This window comes from Phyllopteryx taeniolatus, chromosome 15 (genome assembly GCF_024500385.1).
Source record: "Phyllopteryx taeniolatus isolate TA_2022b chromosome 15, UOR_Ptae_1.2, whole genome shotgun sequence".
Classification (NCBI taxonomy): domain Eukaryota; kingdom Metazoa; phylum Chordata; class Actinopteri; order Syngnathiformes; family Syngnathidae; genus Phyllopteryx; species Phyllopteryx taeniolatus.
In genome coordinates this window covers 1,452,952-1,472,481 of record NC_084516.1, presented here as the reverse complement: position 1 = coordinate 1,472,481, position 19,530 = coordinate 1,452,952, and the positions used below count along the sequence as shown (strand labels likewise).

The window sequence follows — 19,530 nt, the reverse complement described above, 5'->3', positions numbered from 1 at the left end:
CGCCCACAGAGGAGATCACCTACCTATTTCTGAAATTGTGTCCGAGGGAGCCAGTTTCCTCTTCTACCTCATTGTGATGTCACAATGTGGCTAATTTACATAACTGCGCCCCCAAACAGTGTCTCAGCCAATGACTCGGCAGCACGGCTGGACGAAGTTCCAGAGTCAAAGAAGTACTTTTGACACAGAGGCCCAAGCGCTATCACTAAATAAGCTAAGTAGAGCTGCGTTAACTAACAATGCTAGCAGCTTTAGCTTCCAATAATAACGTTATAATAATGGTGACGTGACATAAACACCTTCTATACGCTTAAATCGCCTTTTAAACTCCAACATACAGGAATCAGAATCAGAATCATCTTTATTTGCCAAGTATGTCCAAAAACACACAAGGAATTTGTCGCCGCTAGTTGGAGCCGCTCTAGTACGACAACAGACAGTCAATTGACAGAACACTTTGGAGACAGAAAGACATTGACAAAAAAAAAAAAAAAACAGTCACTGAGCAGTAAAGGGTTGCTAGTTATCTGGTAATGCCGGTAAAAAAAAATTTTTTTGACAATTGTCCAAAAAGATGCAGAGTCCTCTAGCACTTAGCACAGTAGTTTAATTCCTTGTCATTTGTGTTTTACTAATTTTTTTTCTTTTGTGTTTGCGGTTTTCATGTTTTAGGCTAGGAAGAGTTTATTTTACCGCCCCCAAAAAAATTACAGCAAAATTCCGCGATAAGGCGAATTATGTGTGATACGAACATGAAAAAAAAATTGTCAATGCACTAAATCTGCAATAGGCGAACCGTGATATAATGAGGGAGCACAGTACAGGGTATGGGTTATTACAGGGTAATTTTGCTACCACTGGTCTTTTTCTTTTCTTGCCATGTCTATCAGCAGAAGTTGAAAGGTAACGAGCCTATTTTGACATAGGTAGGAGTACAATATACAGATATGTGTTCAAATGTGGTCAGAAAAATAGTCAAGTACAGGTACCGGAAAAGTAGATTTGATTTAAACTTGACTTTATACCGATGTAAACGGTTGCCTGGTTGCGTGAGTACTTCCGGTGTTTCGAGCAGGTGTGGTCCGGCGCGGTGCAGTGACGTCACAGGGATGGGCATGTGGTCACGTGGTGTAGGGGGGGGGGGGCGGAAAAGGAGTTGTTCAGGTGCTGCAGCGTCAACTTTCTGTCATGAAGAGGAACAACTGCAGTAAAAAAACGAGACAAGACGACAACACGGTAGGCGAATTTCCCACCAGTACCGATGAGGTCCGCTTAGGTATCCGTTGAAAAATAAAATGTTTACTTGAAGAAGGTGAAGCTAGCTAGCCAGGAAGTGCACCCCGCGCTGAGTAAACTGGTCAAACTGGACAAGAAAACAACGACTTGTAGATTCAAGTTATTTTACTTCATTTTTGCTTCGAGGACGTGCTCACGCGTGTGATTTCTTTTTTTTTTTTTTTTTAAAGAACCTGAACGTAACTTGTTGCTGGAAGGTCGTCAGGCCTTCTCCAAATAAATTATTTTTCTGCTTTTTTTATTGTTTAATGTTTTTCTATTGTTTCGTCGAGTGTGAACACCTTATATAAGTTATTTTTACACAATTTCTCCTTTTGTTATCAACTTTTTATTTATGTCATCACATCTGTTTCTAGTTTAGAAGTAATTCACCATCTCAATTGCCACTATTCTTGTTTGACGATTAATTTAATTTTACTACCCTCATCGTCTGTTTTTGAATCATGAACATATTATTTTGTTATTAATCCTTATAAATAATTTGGAAGTGTCAAGCTTGTCATAAATAATCGTAGAAATGTTTCGTAATGATGCGTTCGTGAGCCTCGAGAATGTCGGAAAAAACGTTTTCCGTAACGTATTTATTTTATGTAGTTCAACCATAATATACATAGTCTACAGTTTTGGCTTGCTCCTTGTCTTTTTTTTTATTATGTAAGTTTGACTTCTTTAATAATGAGTTACAGTTCAGATAAATAATTTAGAAATGTAACTTTTGTTATAATTTGTCGTCCAAATGTTTCAAAATGATGCATTTGCGAAGATGGATATTGTCGGTAAAATCCCTTCGTTTTGCTAATATATGTAGTTTAATCATAACTTATAGTTTTGGCTTTCTTTATGTCTTTACTTAACATTGACATTTTACGTCATTATTCACGTTATAATACCGCTAAATGATTTGGAAATGTAACTTTTTTTAAATATAATTTTTCTTCCAAATGTTTCAAAATGTTGTGTTCGCGAGCCTCGAGAATGTCGTAAAAATCTTATACCGGCACTATTATGTAGTTTAATCATGATATCTTATAGATTTTTCCACCTCATTGCCTTCATTTGAAATTATTGACATTTTATGTCTTTATTAAACGAGTTACTGTTCCACTAAATGATTTTGAAAGACAATTTATATTTCAAAATGATGCGTTCACGAATCCCAAATCCAAGCTAATGGATCATTTACGTCTTGTTAACGTGCTTATTATAATTGTAGTCACATCAAGTAAGTGGTAATGACATTAGCATATGTATTTTTGTTGACCATGTATGTGTGTGAAGCTGTAGCATGTTTATTAATGTTAATAAGTTAATAATGTTCAAAGTTACTTTTAAGGGCTGGACGATGAACCGATTTTATTGATTAATTTGAGTTGATGCCTCACATATATTTGGGGTGACTTCCATAGTTGAAATCGTGTCTCTGCTGATGTGCACTGCTGACACTAACAGCACGGGTGCGAACAGAGAGTACTTTTCTGCCCCCTCCAGCGATTTTCTTTTTTCAAAAATGTGACCTTACACAAGAGCTAATCATGATGTGTCAGGAAGTGCTGATTGTTGTTGTTTGTGTTCCAGGTGATTATCCGGTTGACACAAACGAGCTTCGCTTCTCTTAGCTTAGCTTACAGCAGGTGGTCAATGTAAGTGGTGACGAGTGACTGCGTGTCAGCGAGGTATTCAACAGTATTTCCTCTTTTTTTATTTTGTTTATTTGTCAAACTCCTCATCACCATCATCAAACTCAACTGGTGTTCTGATTGGCTGACCACAGTGCATCTCCGCGCCGCCACCCGCCGGCCGGGAGACGCACTGTGGACACGGCTAGCATGGAGGATTCTGGGTAATTTCTGGCTTCAGGGTCTCTCGCTTTTGCTCTCTTTCTCGTCTGTGGTGACTTTGTGCTTTGTGGTGCTGGTGTCACCATAGACATCGAATGATAAATGCAGTGGGTAGAAAAAGTCTACACACCCCTGTGCAAATCCCCAATTTTTGGGCTAGAAAATGTTGATGTCTATGAGTGTAATCACATTTGTATTCCCTGATTTCTTGCTAATGTCGCTAATGCTCCCTTGTGTGCGTGTGTGTCCATGTATTCATGTATGTGGACGTGTCTGTGTGCGTGCGTGTCCGCCTGTCAATTTGTGTGCGCGTGAGCACATTTGTGCACGTCAATTTGTGTGTTTGCGTGTGTCCGTGTTTGTGTGTTTTCATGCATTTGTGGGCCCACATGTGAATGTGTGCCCATGTGTGTTTGTGTTTGTCCATGTTTGTGTGTTTTCATGCATTGTGGTGCCCATGTGCGTCTGTTAATTTGCATGTGTGTGTCAATTCATGTGTCCTTGTTTGTGTTTTCATACATTTGTGTGTCCATTTGTGAATGAATGTCCGTGTGTGTGTTTGTTCATTTTGTGCGTGCGTGTCCATTTTGGTACGCGTGTGTGTGTGTTTGTCTATTTGTATGTGCGCGCGTGTGTCAGGGCCCCCCATCATCCTGATGTTCCACGGTGAAGATTATCATGGCCGCAGTGAGCATGTCCGCCGGCAGGCGCCTCACTACGACCAGGTCCCGCCGGCCACGTTGCCTCGGGACGACGACCCTTCCGAGCCGCACCCTCTGAGCGCCCGGTCCGCGCCGTACTTCGCCCTCAGCGCCGACCCGCTCCCGCCACCGCCTTTGCCGGACCAGCCTGCCGTCGGACTCGAGTACCCCAGCGACGGGTAGGAGTGCCAAATTCCGTCAATTTTCAAACTTGGGAATTCATGGGGGGAAAAACAGGAATTTATGAAATTTAAGGTTGGCTCTTAAAGCTGGCGTGCATAGCTTTTATTGGGCGCTAGGCTGGAATTCTGCATGACGACAACAGAGCCGTCGCTTTGATTTGATTGGCCTTCAGTCCCAACCTATTTTCCACCTCAGACCGGTTTCATGCGAAGGAGGGTGACAGAATTTCCGCTATCGGTCGACCGGGGGGTCAAGTCACTCGACGCACAAACTGGCTAACGGGTTGGCCGGTTCACAACCAGCCAACTCTGCACTCTCATTCGCTGAGGCCCGTGTCACTCACCAGGCCATGCCGCGCCTTTTAAAAACGACACACACTCCAAGTCACGGATACTACAGTAGAAAGAGGATGGTGACCCCAATAGTTCACGTTTACGATGTGTTTAATAATGCCAAATCTGCTTTTATTACTTGATTAATCAATGGGATAATCAGTAGTAAAAAAAAAAACATTGTTTTATTAACTTTCAACGGAAATTGACTGGAACTTTTACACCCCTGTGCGACCCCAGCGAGGGGGCCGCCACCGAGCAGGATCCGGACCCGGCCCTGGACATCAAACCGGTGCACCGCTTCATTCCCGACTCGTGGAAGAACTTCTTCCGGGCCAGCGATCGCAGCAGCCAAAAGGGATCGTGGGCCGACCCCTCGGCGCCGCCATGTAACAACAATAACAGCACCAGTGAGGGCGTCCGCTGCTCGCCGCCCCACACGCCGTCCGTCCCCGAGTCCGACGGGGAACCCTACGGAGGGTCGGCCGGCAGCTACAACTCCGCCAAGGAGCTCTTGGACCTGGGCGAGTCGGCGTCGGGTCGCACGTACCGCACGGCGCTGACGTACAGCGAGCGCGTGGAGGAGTACCACCAGCGCTACGCCTTCATGAAGTCGTGGGCGGGGCTGCTGAGGATTCTGGGATGCGTGGAGCTCCTGCTGGGCGCCGCCGTCTTCGCCTGCGTCTGCGCATACATCGACAAAGACAACAGGTGGTTCAACATGTTCGGGTACTCGTCTCCGGGCGGCGCCTACGGGGGCGGCTTCTACGGCGCCGGCGCCGGCGCCACCTACACGGGCCCCAAGACGCCGTTTGTGCTGGTGGTGGCGGGCCTGGCCTGGCTGGTGACCGTCATCGTGTTGGTGCTGGGCATGACCATGTACTACCGCATCATCCTGCTGGACTCCACGTGGTGGCCGCTGACCGAGTTCGTCATCAACGTGGCGCTCGCTGTGCTCTACATGGCCGCAGGTAGGACGCGCTCGTGGACGTACGGCCACACTCGTTGAAGCAAACCAATTAAGGATGAATGGCCGATAGCTTAATGCTAACATATAATGTGAGACGCCATAGAAGAGATAAGGGATTTTAGCATAAATGCTTCGCTAATTCTAAACTCTCCAAAACAACGGCTACTTTGCACACACGGAGCAGTAACGCATAGAAAATGCTCCCTCGTATACGACGACGACTCCGTCTTCTTCTTCTTCCACACTGCACGTCTTCCCGTAGCGCTCAGCGCTGCCTGGCATGTGTTGCGGCACGTCACGTCACGCTTTCCCGTTTCCCGTGCGCAGGCATCGTGTACGTGCGCGACACCACCCGCGGGGGCCTGTGCTCCTACCCGGTGTTCAACAACGACCTGAACGGGGCCTTCTGCAGGACGGAGGCGGGCCAGACTGCCGCCATCATCTTCCTCTTCCTCACCATGGTCATCTACCTGATCGGGGCCGGCGTCAGCCTCAAGCTGTGGAGGCACGAAGCGGCGCGCAGATACCGCCAAAGCGACGCGCAAGAGGTCACCTGCCGCCCTCATTTCAAACAGAACGCTTTTTTTTGTTTTTCTTTCCTTCAAATCGGAAATCCTGATTAAAACTGATAACTCTCGCTTCAAATCCATATTCAGACCCTAAGCCGGTTTTGAAACCCCACAACAGGCTTGAAAGCTTCATTTAAAATCAGAACCCTTGCTTGAAACCCTAACCCAGGCATAACCTGTTCTTCACCCCCTAATTTGAAACCCTGGCCTTGTTTGAACCCTAATTTAAAGCCCTGACCTTTTCTTTACACCATCATTTCAAACCCTAACCATTTTTTTTTCAACCCTAAATTGAAACCCAAATCAAGGATGGAAATCTTAATTTGAGAACCTAACATGATGCACTAGTATCCTGGTGTGAGAACATTTGAGGAGGTCTGATGCTGTAGCAAGAAGACCGTTAGCCTAGCTTAGCATAGACAAACTTTAGCATCGCGTTGTATTTACTGTCCTGTTGGGGATTGTGTTGCGTTACGTCTGTATTTGTGTTCAGTAACTGGCGTTGGCGCGCACGCCGTGTTTTTGTCTTTCAGATGCGACAGTCGGAGTTTGGAGCGGCGGAGTCGCTGGTGAGCGTCCCGCCTGCCGCGTCCAACCCGAGGGCAATTTGACCGGCCGGTTGACTCGCGTTTTCATTGATTTTTGTCATCAGCTGGTTCCCGCCGGCGCTCCCGCGGGCACCAAAACCCCTCGCCAGGAGTCGTCGCTGGTGTCCGTCCAGGGCGAGCCCGTCGCCGTGGCCCCCAGAATCCTGCAGGGGGCGATACCCTCCGGACACATTCCCAAGCCGGTCATCGTGCCGGACTACATCGCGTGAGTGTCGCCGCAATAACGTAGAATGCGTTTGGACGGAGCCGCAGCTGCTTTGTGTCGGTAGCACGGAATTAAGGCTGAAACGATTAGTCGAATGATTAGATTACAAAAAAAAAAACAACATTTGGCTTTTGGTGGGTCAGCTCACGATAGCGGCGCCTACCAAATTTCACGTTGCCAAGTGAAACGTTTGCCTCGAGATACGCGGAACCCGACTTCCGAGTTTTTCCACATACGAGCCGTCTTTTGGACCAATTTTATATTCTTTTTTAATCATTAATTAACTTTTTTTTTTGCATTGACTTGCAAGCTGTTTATTGACACTCCCAGTTGAAGTTTACGGTCAAAAAAGAGAATTACACCTGATGTATTTAAAACAACCACATAGCTTAATGCTAGCAAACATGCAAAACTCCATAGACGGGCTAATTAACAGCATTGGTGTCGGCTAATATTACTGCGGTTTACTTAGTAATTGTTACCGGCTCCTGCATGTATATCCATCAGTATGTCTGTATTATACTGCCCCCTGGTGGCGTTATGAGTAATACCACTTGTGTTGTAGGCACTATGATTGGCTGCTGTATCGTGATAGGACACGCCCTGTTGCCTCCTGACGGGGAAAGATGTGACTTGAGTGTTATGATGAATCCCGCATTCCGTCCGCGTAGCGTGGCCTTCCCACGACGCGGGAGCCAATCATGTTGCGGAGGGGCGTGTCCTGCCTAGAACACAAGTGGGATTTGCCTCACCGGAATGAGCGGCGCAATGTCCAATGAATTGAAGCGCAAATATGGCACATAATATTTTTCTTGGCTCGACCGGAATAACGAGCGTTTCCATTCGTTTCAATGGGATCGAATTAAGTATAACCGGACAAGTCCGCGGCGCCGTGACAACATCCTAACGAGCGCGCGTCGCCGGGCAAACAGGAAGTACCCGACCATCCGCTCGGAGGAGGAGCGCGACCAGTACCGCGCCGTGTTCAACGACCAGTACGCCGAGTACAAGGAGCTGCACGCCGACGTGCAGGCCGCCTGCAAGAAGTTCGACGAGATGGACGCCATGATGCGCAACCTCCCGCGGCGGCCCGGCAGCCAGATGGTGACCTCACGCCGCCTCGTTCGACTTCCCCGTTTGACCCTTCCCGCCGCCCGGACCGTCGTGACGCCGCGCTTCTTCTTCTCTTCTCGTTCACAGGAAGCGGATCGCATCGACAGAATCCTGCAGGAGTTCCAGAGGAAGAAAGACGTGAGTGTGTTGTTGTCCCCTCGGGAGAGGGCACGAGATTTTGACCGTTTCCTTACGACACGCAGGACCCGACGTTCCTGGAGAAGAAGGAGCGCTGCGACTACCTGAAGAACAAGCTGTCGCACATCAAGCAGAAGATTCAGGAGTACCACAAAGTCATGGAGTGGAACGACGGCTACGACTAAAAGTCCCGACTGGATTGTGCTTGAACGTCACGTGGCGCTGAAGACCAAACGTCTTGTGTGTCTTGTCTTTAGGCTGCCCGTGCTCACTCTCTGCATTTTGGTCCACCATTTCACACACTACTTGGCCTTCAAGGGTCCAGGATGCAGCTTTGTCCATTCGTCCTGCTTTTTGTCTTCGCTTAGATGAAGGATGCCTTCAAAACATGCTGAATGAGGCCTGAAATCATTGAAAACATGCTAAATGATGAGCATCCAAAGCTCAAAAACATTGTAAATAATGGGTAGACTCATTAAATACATGCTGAATGATGGGATAAAACCATCCATCCATTTTCTAGCGCTTATCCGAGGTCGGGTCGCGGGGGCGGTAGCTTTAGCGGGGACGCCCAGACTTGCCTCTCCCCAGCCACTTCGTCCAGCTCTTCCGGGGGGATCCTGAGGCGTTCCCGGGCCAGCCCAAGGATGTAGTCTCTCCGGCGTGTGCCGGGTCGTCCCCGGGGTCTCCTCCCGGCGGGACGTGCCCGGAACGCCTCACCGGGGAGGCGTCCGGGAGGTATCCGAATCAGATGCCCCGGCCACCTCATCTGGCTCCTCTCGATGCGGAGGAGCAGCGGCTCAACTCTTGAGATCCTCCCGGATGACCGAGCTTCTCGCCCGTCCTCTAAGGGAGAGCCCGGACACCCTGCGGAGGAAACTCATTTGGGCCGCTCGTATCCGGGATCTTGTTCTTTGGGTCCCGACCCACAGCTCGTGACCATAGGTGAGGGGAGGAACGGAGATCGACCGGCAAACTCTGACTCCGGTCGTACCCCGTACTCCCGAAGCACCCCCCGCAGGACTCCCCGAGGGACACGGTCGAACGCCTTCTCCAAGTCCACAAAACACATGTAGACTGGTTGGCCGAACTCCCGTGCACCCTCGAGGACCCTGCCGAGGGTGTAGAGGTGGTCCGCTGTTCCACGGCCAGGACGAAAACCACACTGCTCCTCCTGGATCTGAGATTCGATTTCCTCTCCAGCACCCCTGAATAGACCTTACCGGGGAGGCTGAGGAGTGTGATCCCCCTGTAGTCGCAACACACCCTCCGGTCCCCCTTCTTTAAAAGGGGGACCACCACCCCGGTCTGCCAATCCAGAGGGACTGTCCCCGATGTCCACGCGATGTTGCAGAGGCGTGTCAACCGGGAGAGCCCCACAACAGCCAGAGCCTGGGATAAAACCACTTACCACAAAAGATACATCTAGATTGTGTGTGTGTGTGTGTGTGTATATATATATATATATATATATATATATATGAAGCTAATGTTTGTTGTTTTTATACTGTATGATATTTGGAGTCTTAACACTGAATAAAACCCATTAGTCTGAAACGTTTTTGTTTTGTTTAGGGCTGCAACTCATTCTTTTAATAATCAATTCATCTGTCGATAATTTTCTCCATTGATCAGTAAATTGGATTTTCAAGACTTTAAAATTTCCATCTCTGTATTCCATAGTGCACATTATTTTAAATTGAACGGATTCTGATTGAGTTCCTGTTTTGCTCAGAAATGAGGCCAAAATCTTTTCCAAAGCAAAAGCAGATGTTTGCAAATGTTTTATTTTGATTCAACACAAAGCTAGTCAGGCTGCTTTATGGTAATAAATATCATGATTTCCTGTTGAGACGCTGAAATATATCAATATCCTTTTCTATGTCAAATAATCGTCGCCCCTCCCGTTTTGCTTTTTTTCATAACGCAGCTTCATGATGGTCTGTTGATTGCTGACGTTGCGAATTTGACATATTTGAACACAAGGCGAATGACTTTTGTTTCGTTTGTTTGTTTTTTGAGTGTGTTTCGTCATCATTTGAAAATTCTTAAACTTTGCCGACAAGCTCCGATGAGCTCGCGCACTCGATGCGGCTCAACTCGAGCAGTCGACGTTGATTTGTTTTCAGCAAATATTTCATTTTGAACTTAAATGGGACCGCAAAAGCATTTGGGATTTTTGTTTGCATATATCCCGTAAGAAAGTTGTTCATTTGAAAAACTAAAAAACGCATGCTCTAATTAGCTAAAATAGTCAATGTAGGAACAATATAGCAGCACCATTTGATTCCGAATGATCCGTGGAAAAGAAAGTTGCCGAGTGAGTTTCTCAGTTTTTTTTGTTTAAATAACTTTAATATAACGTTTTGCACATTTGACAGTAAAGTGCAACGTCTGCCCGGGGGGGGCAGAAGAAGAAAGAAGAAAACAAAACAGGCTCCATTTGAAATCTACAAGTTACATTTCATGCATGCACTCGCAGCCTTTTTGGCCTCCTAATTTTGCGACTGTAATTAAATGAAATTAAAAGTTTAATTGTAGAATACTGGCGGGGGAAAAAAGCAGTTGTGGATTCACAATTTTATAATTCTGAATGTGAAACTTTGCTCAGATAAAAAAAAAGAAGATGATCACACGAAACGGTGTTTCTGTTTTCCCATGATCTCAGCATTTCCTTTGACGAAAGGTGACACCTGCAAGTGGGCGTGGCCAGTGATGTCAGGCCAAGGTGTGGTTTTTTGTTTTGCGTCGCTCCCTTTCAGGTCGACGTCGATTTCTTGCTTGACTCTCTTTGACTTTTGACTTTTCGGTTTTGCTTTTTGTGCTGTAAACTTTCACGTTTCTCCTTGTGCGATTGTTGTTGTTGTTGTTGTAGCTCACAAACAAAAAGGTAAAACATGTTTTCTTGTTGTTTCTGTCCAGCTAAGGTGATTTGAGCAGCTAACTATATGTAGAAATAATTTGAACGTGACGTGCGGTTAGGGTTTAAAAAAAAAAAAAAAAAAAAATGTTGACTAGTGTCTTGGCATTGTTGTAAAATGTTTTGAAATGGTTATCTCTGTCCAGGTAACCTTATTGAAAGCATGATAACCCGTCCCAAATATATATCCGTCGTTGTTTTTAGTTTTTCTATCAGGCTAAAAAAACGTAAGTGCGGTTGTTGCAATCATTTGAATGCAGTTTCAAATACTGTGCCAGTTTCGTGACGTCATCGTGGACCTCATGAGTGCTCCATGGCTGCGACCGAGCCCCTGATTTCAATTCTTTTTGATTGACGTTGATCATGATTTGAGTTGTTTCGATATAATAGCGAATCAGAAATTGATATACGTTCCGCAATCTCTCAAAGCCACCCGTTTTATTTTTGTCTTTTATTTTCCTTATCGTTATCGTTGAAATGTCATCCGTGGTGTGACGCAACCCCTTGTCAATTGTATTCCCGGAAGTGGAACGACTGCTGTTTGTGTGTCTTAATTGTCACAACAGTGAGCTCGTCACGAGCGTTGCTGTTGTGTTGTGCGGCGACGACGTAACCGTCGCGAGATGTGAGGCTGCGTGGCCAATCAACTTTCAAAACCGAGTTGAAGACAAAGTTTCTGGCCGACGCTTGGCTCTCCTACAATATTTCCCGTGAGACGAGCAATTCAAATTGATTGCCAGGATGATTTCTGTTGCAAGCGTGTGTCCTGCTGACACTAACAACATGGCCGCGTACTGGGAGGAGCTAGTTTTTCTTGTCAATTGTTGTTCTCGGCGGACATACTGGAAATGGTGCACCGTGACGTCAATAATGTCGTAGTCTTGTTCGCGTTCGCTACGATCGATCCAAATTTGGCACGCAGATTTCTGCGCGGCCTTGAGTAGAATTCAACGTTTGTCGCCGGCTGATGAAGCGACGAAGGACTCCAAATATCGAGCTCTTCGAACTGTAGAACTGCAACTGTAACTTTTTTTGAACTTTTCTTGTTCTTTTTTTGGTGAGCAGAAAGACGCAGTAGAAGACAACAGAAGTGACTGCAGCGATGTCGGGCAGACCCAACGGGAGTCCGCCTCCCTACGAGTCGGACGGCTAGTAAGTGCGGAGCCCTCGGTTCGTTCGTTTCATGACGGGGAGATAATCATATAACATCACTTTGAGGGGGAAAAAAGAAGACTCTCGCTCGAACAGTTCTTCACTCCCAGTTGAAGTTTACTGTAAAACAAAATAAAAGGAAAGATGGTACATTAAACACCAAAATGTTGAACCAAACCGACATCATGATGAAAATATGCTAGCTGAATGCTAAACGCTATAGACTGGCTAAAGGAAATTAGCATGGATGTTACATCAATTCTGAAAGCTTCAGACAACTGCTACTGAAAGACGCACAGAGCAGCAATACATAGAAACAAAGCACACAATAAAACTCACAGGGGCTTAGTTGGGGACCTTCTCCGCCTCTTCTTCGAGCTCTTGTTTACACTGCATGTTTTCCAGTAGCGCTCAGCGCTGCAGGCGAAAAGGGGCCGAGCCTGAAAATCCACGCGTGAAACCCCCAAAAGTTTTACAATTGCCTTTAAATGCCACAAGATGGCGGCTAAGTGCAACTGCTGTCTAAACGATGGTCCTCAACGCACGTGAACATAGTTCCTGAGTATCGAGATGGCGGCAAAGCGCAACTTTTGTGTAAATGAAGCCCCTGAACTTACTGCAACATTTCCCCCAGGTTTTGTTTCTTTTCAAATGCCAAGCATGTCCCCTTTTTTTCGCCCCCGGGCAGCAACGAGCCTCCCCAGCCGGCGTACTCGTACTACCCGGACGACGAGTTCCAGCACTTCTACAGCTGGACGTCCCCGCCGGGCGTGCTGAAGATCATGGCCATCCTGGTGGTGGTCATGTGCGTGGCCATCTTCGCCTGCGTGGCCTCCACCCTGGCGTGGGACTCCCAGGGGGCGCTGTCGGGCTTCGGCGGCGTCGGCGGGGGCTCGTACGGGAGCTACCCGGGAGGCGGCGGCTACGGCTCCTTCGGCGGCGGCGCCTACGGGCCCGGCAACAACTACGGCTACGGCGGGCTCGGCGGGAACTACAACGACCCCCGCTCGGCCAAAGGCTTCATTATCGCCATGGCGGCCCTGGCCTTCATCTTCGCGCTGGCCGTCTTCGTGGTCATCGTGTCTCACCGGAGCGTCTCGGAGAGCCGCAAGTTCTACCTGGCCGTCGTCGTCCTGTGCGCCGTTTTGGCTCTGCTGATGCTGATCGCCGCCATCGTGTACCTGATGGCCGTCAACCCCGCGGCGCAGTCGCAAGGCTCCGCTTACGGCAGCCAGATCACCGGCCTGTGCGCTCAGTACCAGCAGCCCCAGGCGCCGGGCGTCTTTGTCAACCAGTACCTGTACCACTACTGCGTGGTGGAGCCGCAGGAGGTACGCACGTCTTGCGTGACTTTTCCTGCCGTCTTTTGTGAGCCCTTTCCCTTCACCTCTCAGATTTTCTTCACATTTTGAGGTCTGTTTGGAAACACTTGATTTTCAGAATTTTCGGACGGTAGGACTGTCCGACTAGCGTCCCACCGATTCATCGGCCGATCTCGGCCCTTTCAAGTTTTTTTTGTTTTTTTTTATACACATGAACACATTTCCACATAAGACAAAGATCATGACATTCTAACAAACAACAATACCGAGTTCCCGGTAAATTTCGGTGGATGTGTCAATTGGGCACACATTTCTTTTTGGAGAAACCTTTTAAAGACGAATCTGAAAAAGTTTGGCACATCGTACATTTGATGTTTTGACATCTGAGAAAGGAGACTCTGCGTTTTAGTTTGAAGTCCCACACACGCAAAGAAAATGGGATTCACGTTCAAGGGTTTTTCCCCACTAACTTCACTCGTTGTGTTGCTTATACACTGCAAACATTCATGGCCAAAATCCTTGATGTGTTTTTGGACTTAAAAATGTTACACTTCAAGAAATGCACATATATTTTGTCTTCTGACGTGGGAAGAACCAATTTGTGTTGCATCATCAGTGGCCAGATCGCTGGATAGATGGAGAACGCAACACCATACCTGCAGTAAAGCACGGCGGTGGGAGCAACGTGCTTCTGTGCCGAAACGGGGGGCCGTAGTCCAGGTGCAAGGAATCTGTGGTTCACAAAACTGATTAGTAGCTTTCTAGCACTCTTGCGATTGGTGGAACTGGAAGTTAAATGGTTCAACTGAATTGAGAGTTTCGAAGAAAGTGCCAAGGCTCTAAAGCAGAGCCTTGTGGGACACCATAGAACTACAGTCACCAATTGACAGGAGATTCGGTGGGTGTGACTATCATTAGAGGGTACGTGGAAAAAGTTTCAAGAAGCCTAGCACCAAATTGAACAGGGAGTCTCCCATTTTGATTTGAAGCAGCCAATTTGATCAAAGAATTTGCCCAAATGGATTTGCCATGACAAAACGAGCGGGTGCTTTCTGTCTCACGGCAGGCCATCGCGGTGGTGTTCGGCTTTTTGGCGGCGGCCGCCCTCATCATCATGCTGGTGTTTGCGCTCAAGACGCGCAAGAAGATCATCAAGTACGGCAAGAGCAACATCCTGTGGAAGCGCGTCAAGGTGCTGGAGGACGGAGAGCCCCCGCAGGACGTCGAAGCCTGGGTGAGCGCTTGACGCAATTGACAAACGGAGAGGAAACTGACACTGCATTAGGTGTACAATTTAATCGTTCAAAAATCATACTGAGAGCTATTCCTAATATTACTTACTCAAATGTATCTAAGCTAACTATTTTCGCTCGTTATTGTCTTACAAACATCCAGAATTTCAATCTTGAGGCAACATAACGTCACACGGCCCCCGCAGGGGTGAGGGAAGCGGCGGAGTTTGACGACACTTGGCAGACTTATGGAGCACAAAACGAGAACGCGTCTAGTTTTTGTTCAAATGCAGAGAGGAGTTGCTGTGCAGGTGAAGCGAAGCGTGCGAGCGTGCGCGCGCGTGTGATATTTGAGGCGGTCGGACCAGTTCGGCGGGTGTCGGCGTGCGACGAGGGGGGGGGGGCTCCGGGGGCCGGGTGGCGGTTTCAAGGTGTGACGCCAATAGTTTCACTCTCACGACGTCACATTCTCACCGCGAGAGTCACGCACACATGCAGGAATAGAGATTCTCGTCTTCCGCACAACCGCGCTGTTTTCGTGGAGGTCACGTGAGCGCACGTGGCGGGTCCGCCGCACGCACGCTCGTCGTTCCGCATTCCGCGTGGTTACCTCGCTGAAAAAAAAAAAAAAAAAAAAAAAAAAACATGGACGATATATTGCAAAGTTTACTGTTGGAGAAAAGTAGTCAAGTTATGAGAATCATGAGAATAGTGTTGCTTTTTGAAAGAAAAATCGTAAAAAAATCGTATTCCCACGAGCGTGAGGCGCACTGAAAAGTCGTACATTTTCTCCAAAATGGACGGAGCGGAGCGCCTTCCAATGTGTGCAGCGAGTTCCAACATCTATAAATGTTGTTGTGTCATGAGCGCCTTATGTATGTGTTAAATACAAATAATATTCAATAAATACAAATAATATTCAATAAATAAATATTTTGATACGGCGCGCCCTATGGTCGTGAAGATACGGTAATCTTACACAAATACATTCTTTTTTTTTTTTTTTTTTTTTTTTTCAAAATTTTGAACGAAAAAGATAGCAAACTTCCATGAATACATTACTTTTTTCCTAAATATTTTTTTATGGGAAAAACTGGAAAGCTAGACCAAAAAAAAATGTTCCCCAAATGTTTTTGAGGAAAAATAGTGATCTGTCACAAATTGCTTTTATGCAAAATAAATAATCTTAAACAAACGCATTCATTTTTTTTTGGGAGGAAAACAAAAAATCTTACCCAAATAAATTCCTATTTTTATCTTATCTTTGTCTTATCTTTATTTGGAAGATAAAACGACTCGTCATATTTTTCTAAGAAGCACCAGTAATACAAATGATTTAATAGGAATAAAGTTGATTTAAAATTTTGACTTTATTCTTGTGATATTTCCCAGCTTTCGATGTCTTCTACATTCCATATACTATCGCATCTTTTTTGAAACATTTTGAGTCAGTGCGGCCTGAGACTCGCAGCGTCTTCGAGGCCGACGAGCGCGTCGTCTTCGTTTCCCCTCAAGTGTGTCCAAGTTGTCCGGTGTCCAACGTTTCCCGCCGTGGTGTTTCGGCAGGTCAACAACGTGTCGGTGCCGCTCCAGGAGCTCCCCGTGGCCGACTTCCCGGAGAAGCCGAGGAGTTGGGCGAGTCGCCCGGACGACGAGAGCGCCGACGACAGCAAACCTCGCTACGGCTACACGCCACCGTCAGTCCACGCTTCGCCAGCTTTGCACGATGGGGGCACTTTCGTGTTGATGATGATGATGATGATGATGATGTCATACGCTGACACGTGTGCCGTGCTGACTCATTCAGAGTCAACAAAACAAACACCCAGGGGTGTCGCTAGGTTTTGACATATAGGGTGGCGTAGCCCCCCCCCCCCAAAAATTTTGTGGAGACCCATATCTTTTTTGTTTTAGGGGGTTATGACAGTGACACTTAGCCATAAACATCCATCCATCCCTTTTCTCCGGGTGGTGATCGGTTGACGGCTGAGACATGCGGCCGCAAGTCCGATGACACGACCGCAAAGTCCATCATGGAACTGCGACCTCTGGTGTCCTGGTGCCGAGTGCGCGTGTGGACATCCTTATGCTTGAACATGGTGTTCGTTATGGACAATCCGTGACGAGCGCAGAAGTCTAATCGCAGAACACCGCCTCTCACCGTGGGCAACTCCAGAGTGGAGGGGAGTCAAACCCCTCTCGAGAGGACTGGTACCAGCGCCCAAGCTAGATCTAGTCAGAACTTCTCGACCTCACTCACCGGCTCGGGCTCCTTCCCTGCCAGAGAGGTGACGTTCCACGTCCCGAGAGCCAGCTTCTGTAGCCGGGGACCTTGGCGATCCACCGCCCGGCTCGCACTGCACCCGACCCCTATGGAACCACGTTACCGGTTGGGCCCCGCGGGTGCAGGCCCGGCCACCGGGCGCTCGCCTTCGAGCCCCACCTCCGGGCCTGGCTCCAGAGGGGGGCCCCGGTGACACGCGTCCGGGTAAGGGAAACCTAGACCCATTAATAGTTTTCATCATAGGGGTCTTTTAGCCGCGCTTCGTCTGGTCCCTCACCTCGGACCTGCTTGCCATGGGTGACCCTACCAGGGGCCTGAAGCCCCAGACAACTTAGCTCCTAGGATCCTTGGGACACACAAACGCCTCCACCACCATAAGGTGACGGCTAAAGGAGGGGTGCCATAAACACATACTGGCAAATAATTTTGGGGGGGGCTTGAGAAGATTTTTGGGGGGCTGAAGACCCCTCTAAAATCTTTGGCCTAGTGACGCCCCTCCAAACGGCAACGTTTGATATGATTGTTCCACAATGTGTGTATAATTTGCTGCGTGTGCGCGCCTTTGCGTGTCTCCGTGTGCGTGTGTGTGCAATGTTTACTATTTGATTGCGCGGCATCCTCGCGCGCCCCGAAGCAGCCTAACAAAATTCATTATGAATGTTCTGTTTTCTTCCGATAATTACGATTAATAATAATAATTCTTCCGGTGGGTGTCACGCGTGTGCGTCGGTCAGGCCGGTGGAGGAGGAGCGGCCCGCGGGTAACGGCGTTCCTTACGGCGCCGACTCGGACGTTCCGAGCTCGGCCGGGAGACCCGACGGGAGGCGCCGGGACCCCGAGGCCGACTACGCTTCTTCGGGAGACGAGCTGGACGACGACGATGCCGACTTCTACAGGTGGACGCGCCCGCCCGCCGGGTCTAGCGACGCGCGGACGTGTTGCGTCGATACGAATTGTCACTTGTGCTCCTCAGCGAGTTCCCGCCCGTCGCCGACGAGCGCGAGCGAAACGAGTACAAGCGAGAGTTCGACCGCAACCGCCGCGAGTACAAAGAGCTCCAGGCCGAGCTGGACGCCGTCAACAAGAAACTCGGCGACGTCGACCGACAGCTGGACGAGCTGCGGGAGGGAAGCCCGCAGTACCTGGTCAGTAGAGGGCGCTAGTCGCCACATTCGGCACCAAAAAAAACTAAACCCCAAAAAACACACACAGGCAAGTCTGCCATTTTGGTTCCAAGCGGCCGATTTGCGGTCAATTCAAATTGAAGCCCCCGAGAGCCAGTTTGCCTTGAGTTGACCCGCAAAACGTTTCAAAAACCTAAAATCCACAAAGACGGGAAGTCTGCCAAGTGGCCGTTGTGGGGTCAATGTCGTCATTTTCGGATTGATTCAAAATGAAGCCCCGAAAGCCACTTTGACGTGGACACATGGAATTTGGGAGTCATGTCCGTCAGGAGTAAACGCTCCAAAAAGTCTCAAGAAGCCGTGCCCGAAAAGACGCGGGCAGGCTGCCATTTTGCTCGGATTTCAAGGTGTCCTTCAAAGACGTTTAAATGTGAAAAGAATAACTACAATAATAATCATTGTAAAAAAAAACATTTTCCGCCAGGACGCTCTGGACGAGTACAAAAGGATCAAGAACGTGAAACAGGTGAGGCAGCTTCGGTCGGCGCTCGGCAAGCATTTTGAAAGTGAAAGTGAAAGTGAACTGTCAGTAACGGATGTGCTGGACGGGATTCCAACACACAAAAAAACCGTTTCGGTCGCAGTAACGTTCCCCACACTTTGAACATTTGAGTGATTGTTTGACGCACCACTAGAGGGTGCCCGCGTGCCACGCTTTGAGAACGAGGGCAATGGCGCGAGCGACCGCTGAGCTTTTGGTGTTTTTGTGCGCGGCAGTCGGCGGATTATCGCGCCAGGAAGAGGCGGAGCAAATACCTGAAGGCCAAACTCAACCACATCAAGAAGATGGTCAGCGACTACGACCGCAGAGCCTGAGACGTCGCGGCGCGCTCACGGCGGCGTCGTCGTCGTCGTCTTCAGCCGCGACGGGCGGTCAAACGCGATCGGAACCCTGACGGCCGAATTCAAACTCTTTTTAGCAAACGCCATCAAAAGAGCTCAGTCGTACTACTTTTAACAAAGAACTTCGTGCATTCACGCAACCGAGTCGCGTACTTTGACGGTGGTTTGTGTTACTTTTTTTTTTTTAGGAGACTCAAACGTCCACACGATGTACTTTTATCTACTGATCTTTTTTTTAATTTTTTTTTTACTGCAGTTTAGCCACCAGGTGGAAGCATCGAGCAGTATTTTATTGTGGATGGGATTGTTATTTGTTATTTCACCAAATGTTGCATTATTTGAGTTATTACATGTTTGAAAAATGTTGTAAACGTGATGATAAATGCATGCAAATATATGAACTTCTATTACTTTCAAAATTGTTGTAGTTTTATTCAACTTTATCATTTTAATAATGTCTCCCGTTTCCACTGAGCCTTCAATAAATGAGCATGATGAACTTCGTCTCGTGTTTCCCGCAAGACTTTATTCAATCAAAGTGATTTCTTAGAGTATTCGAACGGTTCATGTTTCCGATGAGTTTTTATGAAATGAACATGATTTTTAATTTTCCCTTGAATAATGTCATGTTTCCCATGAC

The 19,530-nt window shown here is 47.8% G+C and overlaps 2 protein-coding genes across 6 annotated transcripts; both read left to right on the top strand.

Moving 5' to 3' along the window:
• The first annotated feature begins 1,098 nt into the window (after positions 1 to 1,098).
• Positions 1,099 to 9,510, top strand: marveld2a (MARVEL domain containing 2a). Of its 5 annotated transcripts, none has more exons than XM_061747210.1 (10): positions 1,099 to 1,236; positions 2,872 to 2,936; positions 3,774 to 4,014; positions 4,591 to 5,321; positions 5,648 to 5,868; positions 6,423 to 6,458; positions 6,542 to 6,702; positions 7,635 to 7,806; positions 7,903 to 7,953; positions 8,019 to 9,510. In XM_061747210.1, exons 3-10 carry the CDS (start codon positions 3,791 to 3,793, stop codon positions 8,136 to 8,138), a joined length of 1,716 nt encoding a protein of 571 aa, XP_061603194.1. In that variant the 5' UTR covers positions 1,099 to 1,236; positions 2,872 to 2,936; positions 3,774 to 3,790; the 3' UTR covers positions 8,139 to 9,510. The 5 variants fall into 5 exon arrangements, with proteins under 5 accessions (XP_061603194.1, XP_061603192.1, XP_061603195.1 ...); XM_061747208.1 differs by having other exon boundaries at positions 2,872 to 2,969; XM_061747211.1 differs by lacking the exons at positions 1,099 to 1,236; positions 2,872 to 2,936 and adding an exon at positions 2,976 to 3,136.
• A 1,179-nt stretch (positions 9,511 to 10,689) lies between these two features.
• oclna (occludin a) lies at positions 10,690 to 19,394 on the top strand. The gene is made up of 9 exons (XM_061747213.1): positions 10,690 to 10,843; positions 11,939 to 12,025; positions 12,714 to 13,356; positions 14,414 to 14,581; positions 16,146 to 16,276; positions 17,598 to 17,759; positions 17,837 to 18,008; positions 18,472 to 18,513; positions 18,765 to 19,394. The coding sequence occupies exons 2-9, from the start codon at positions 11,976 to 11,978 to the stop codon at positions 18,861 to 18,863; spliced, it is 1,467 nt and encodes a 488-aa protein (XP_061603197.1). The 5' UTR covers positions 10,690 to 10,843; positions 11,939 to 11,975; the 3' UTR covers positions 18,864 to 19,394.
• The last annotated feature ends 136 nt before the right edge of the window (positions 19,395 to 19,530 follow it).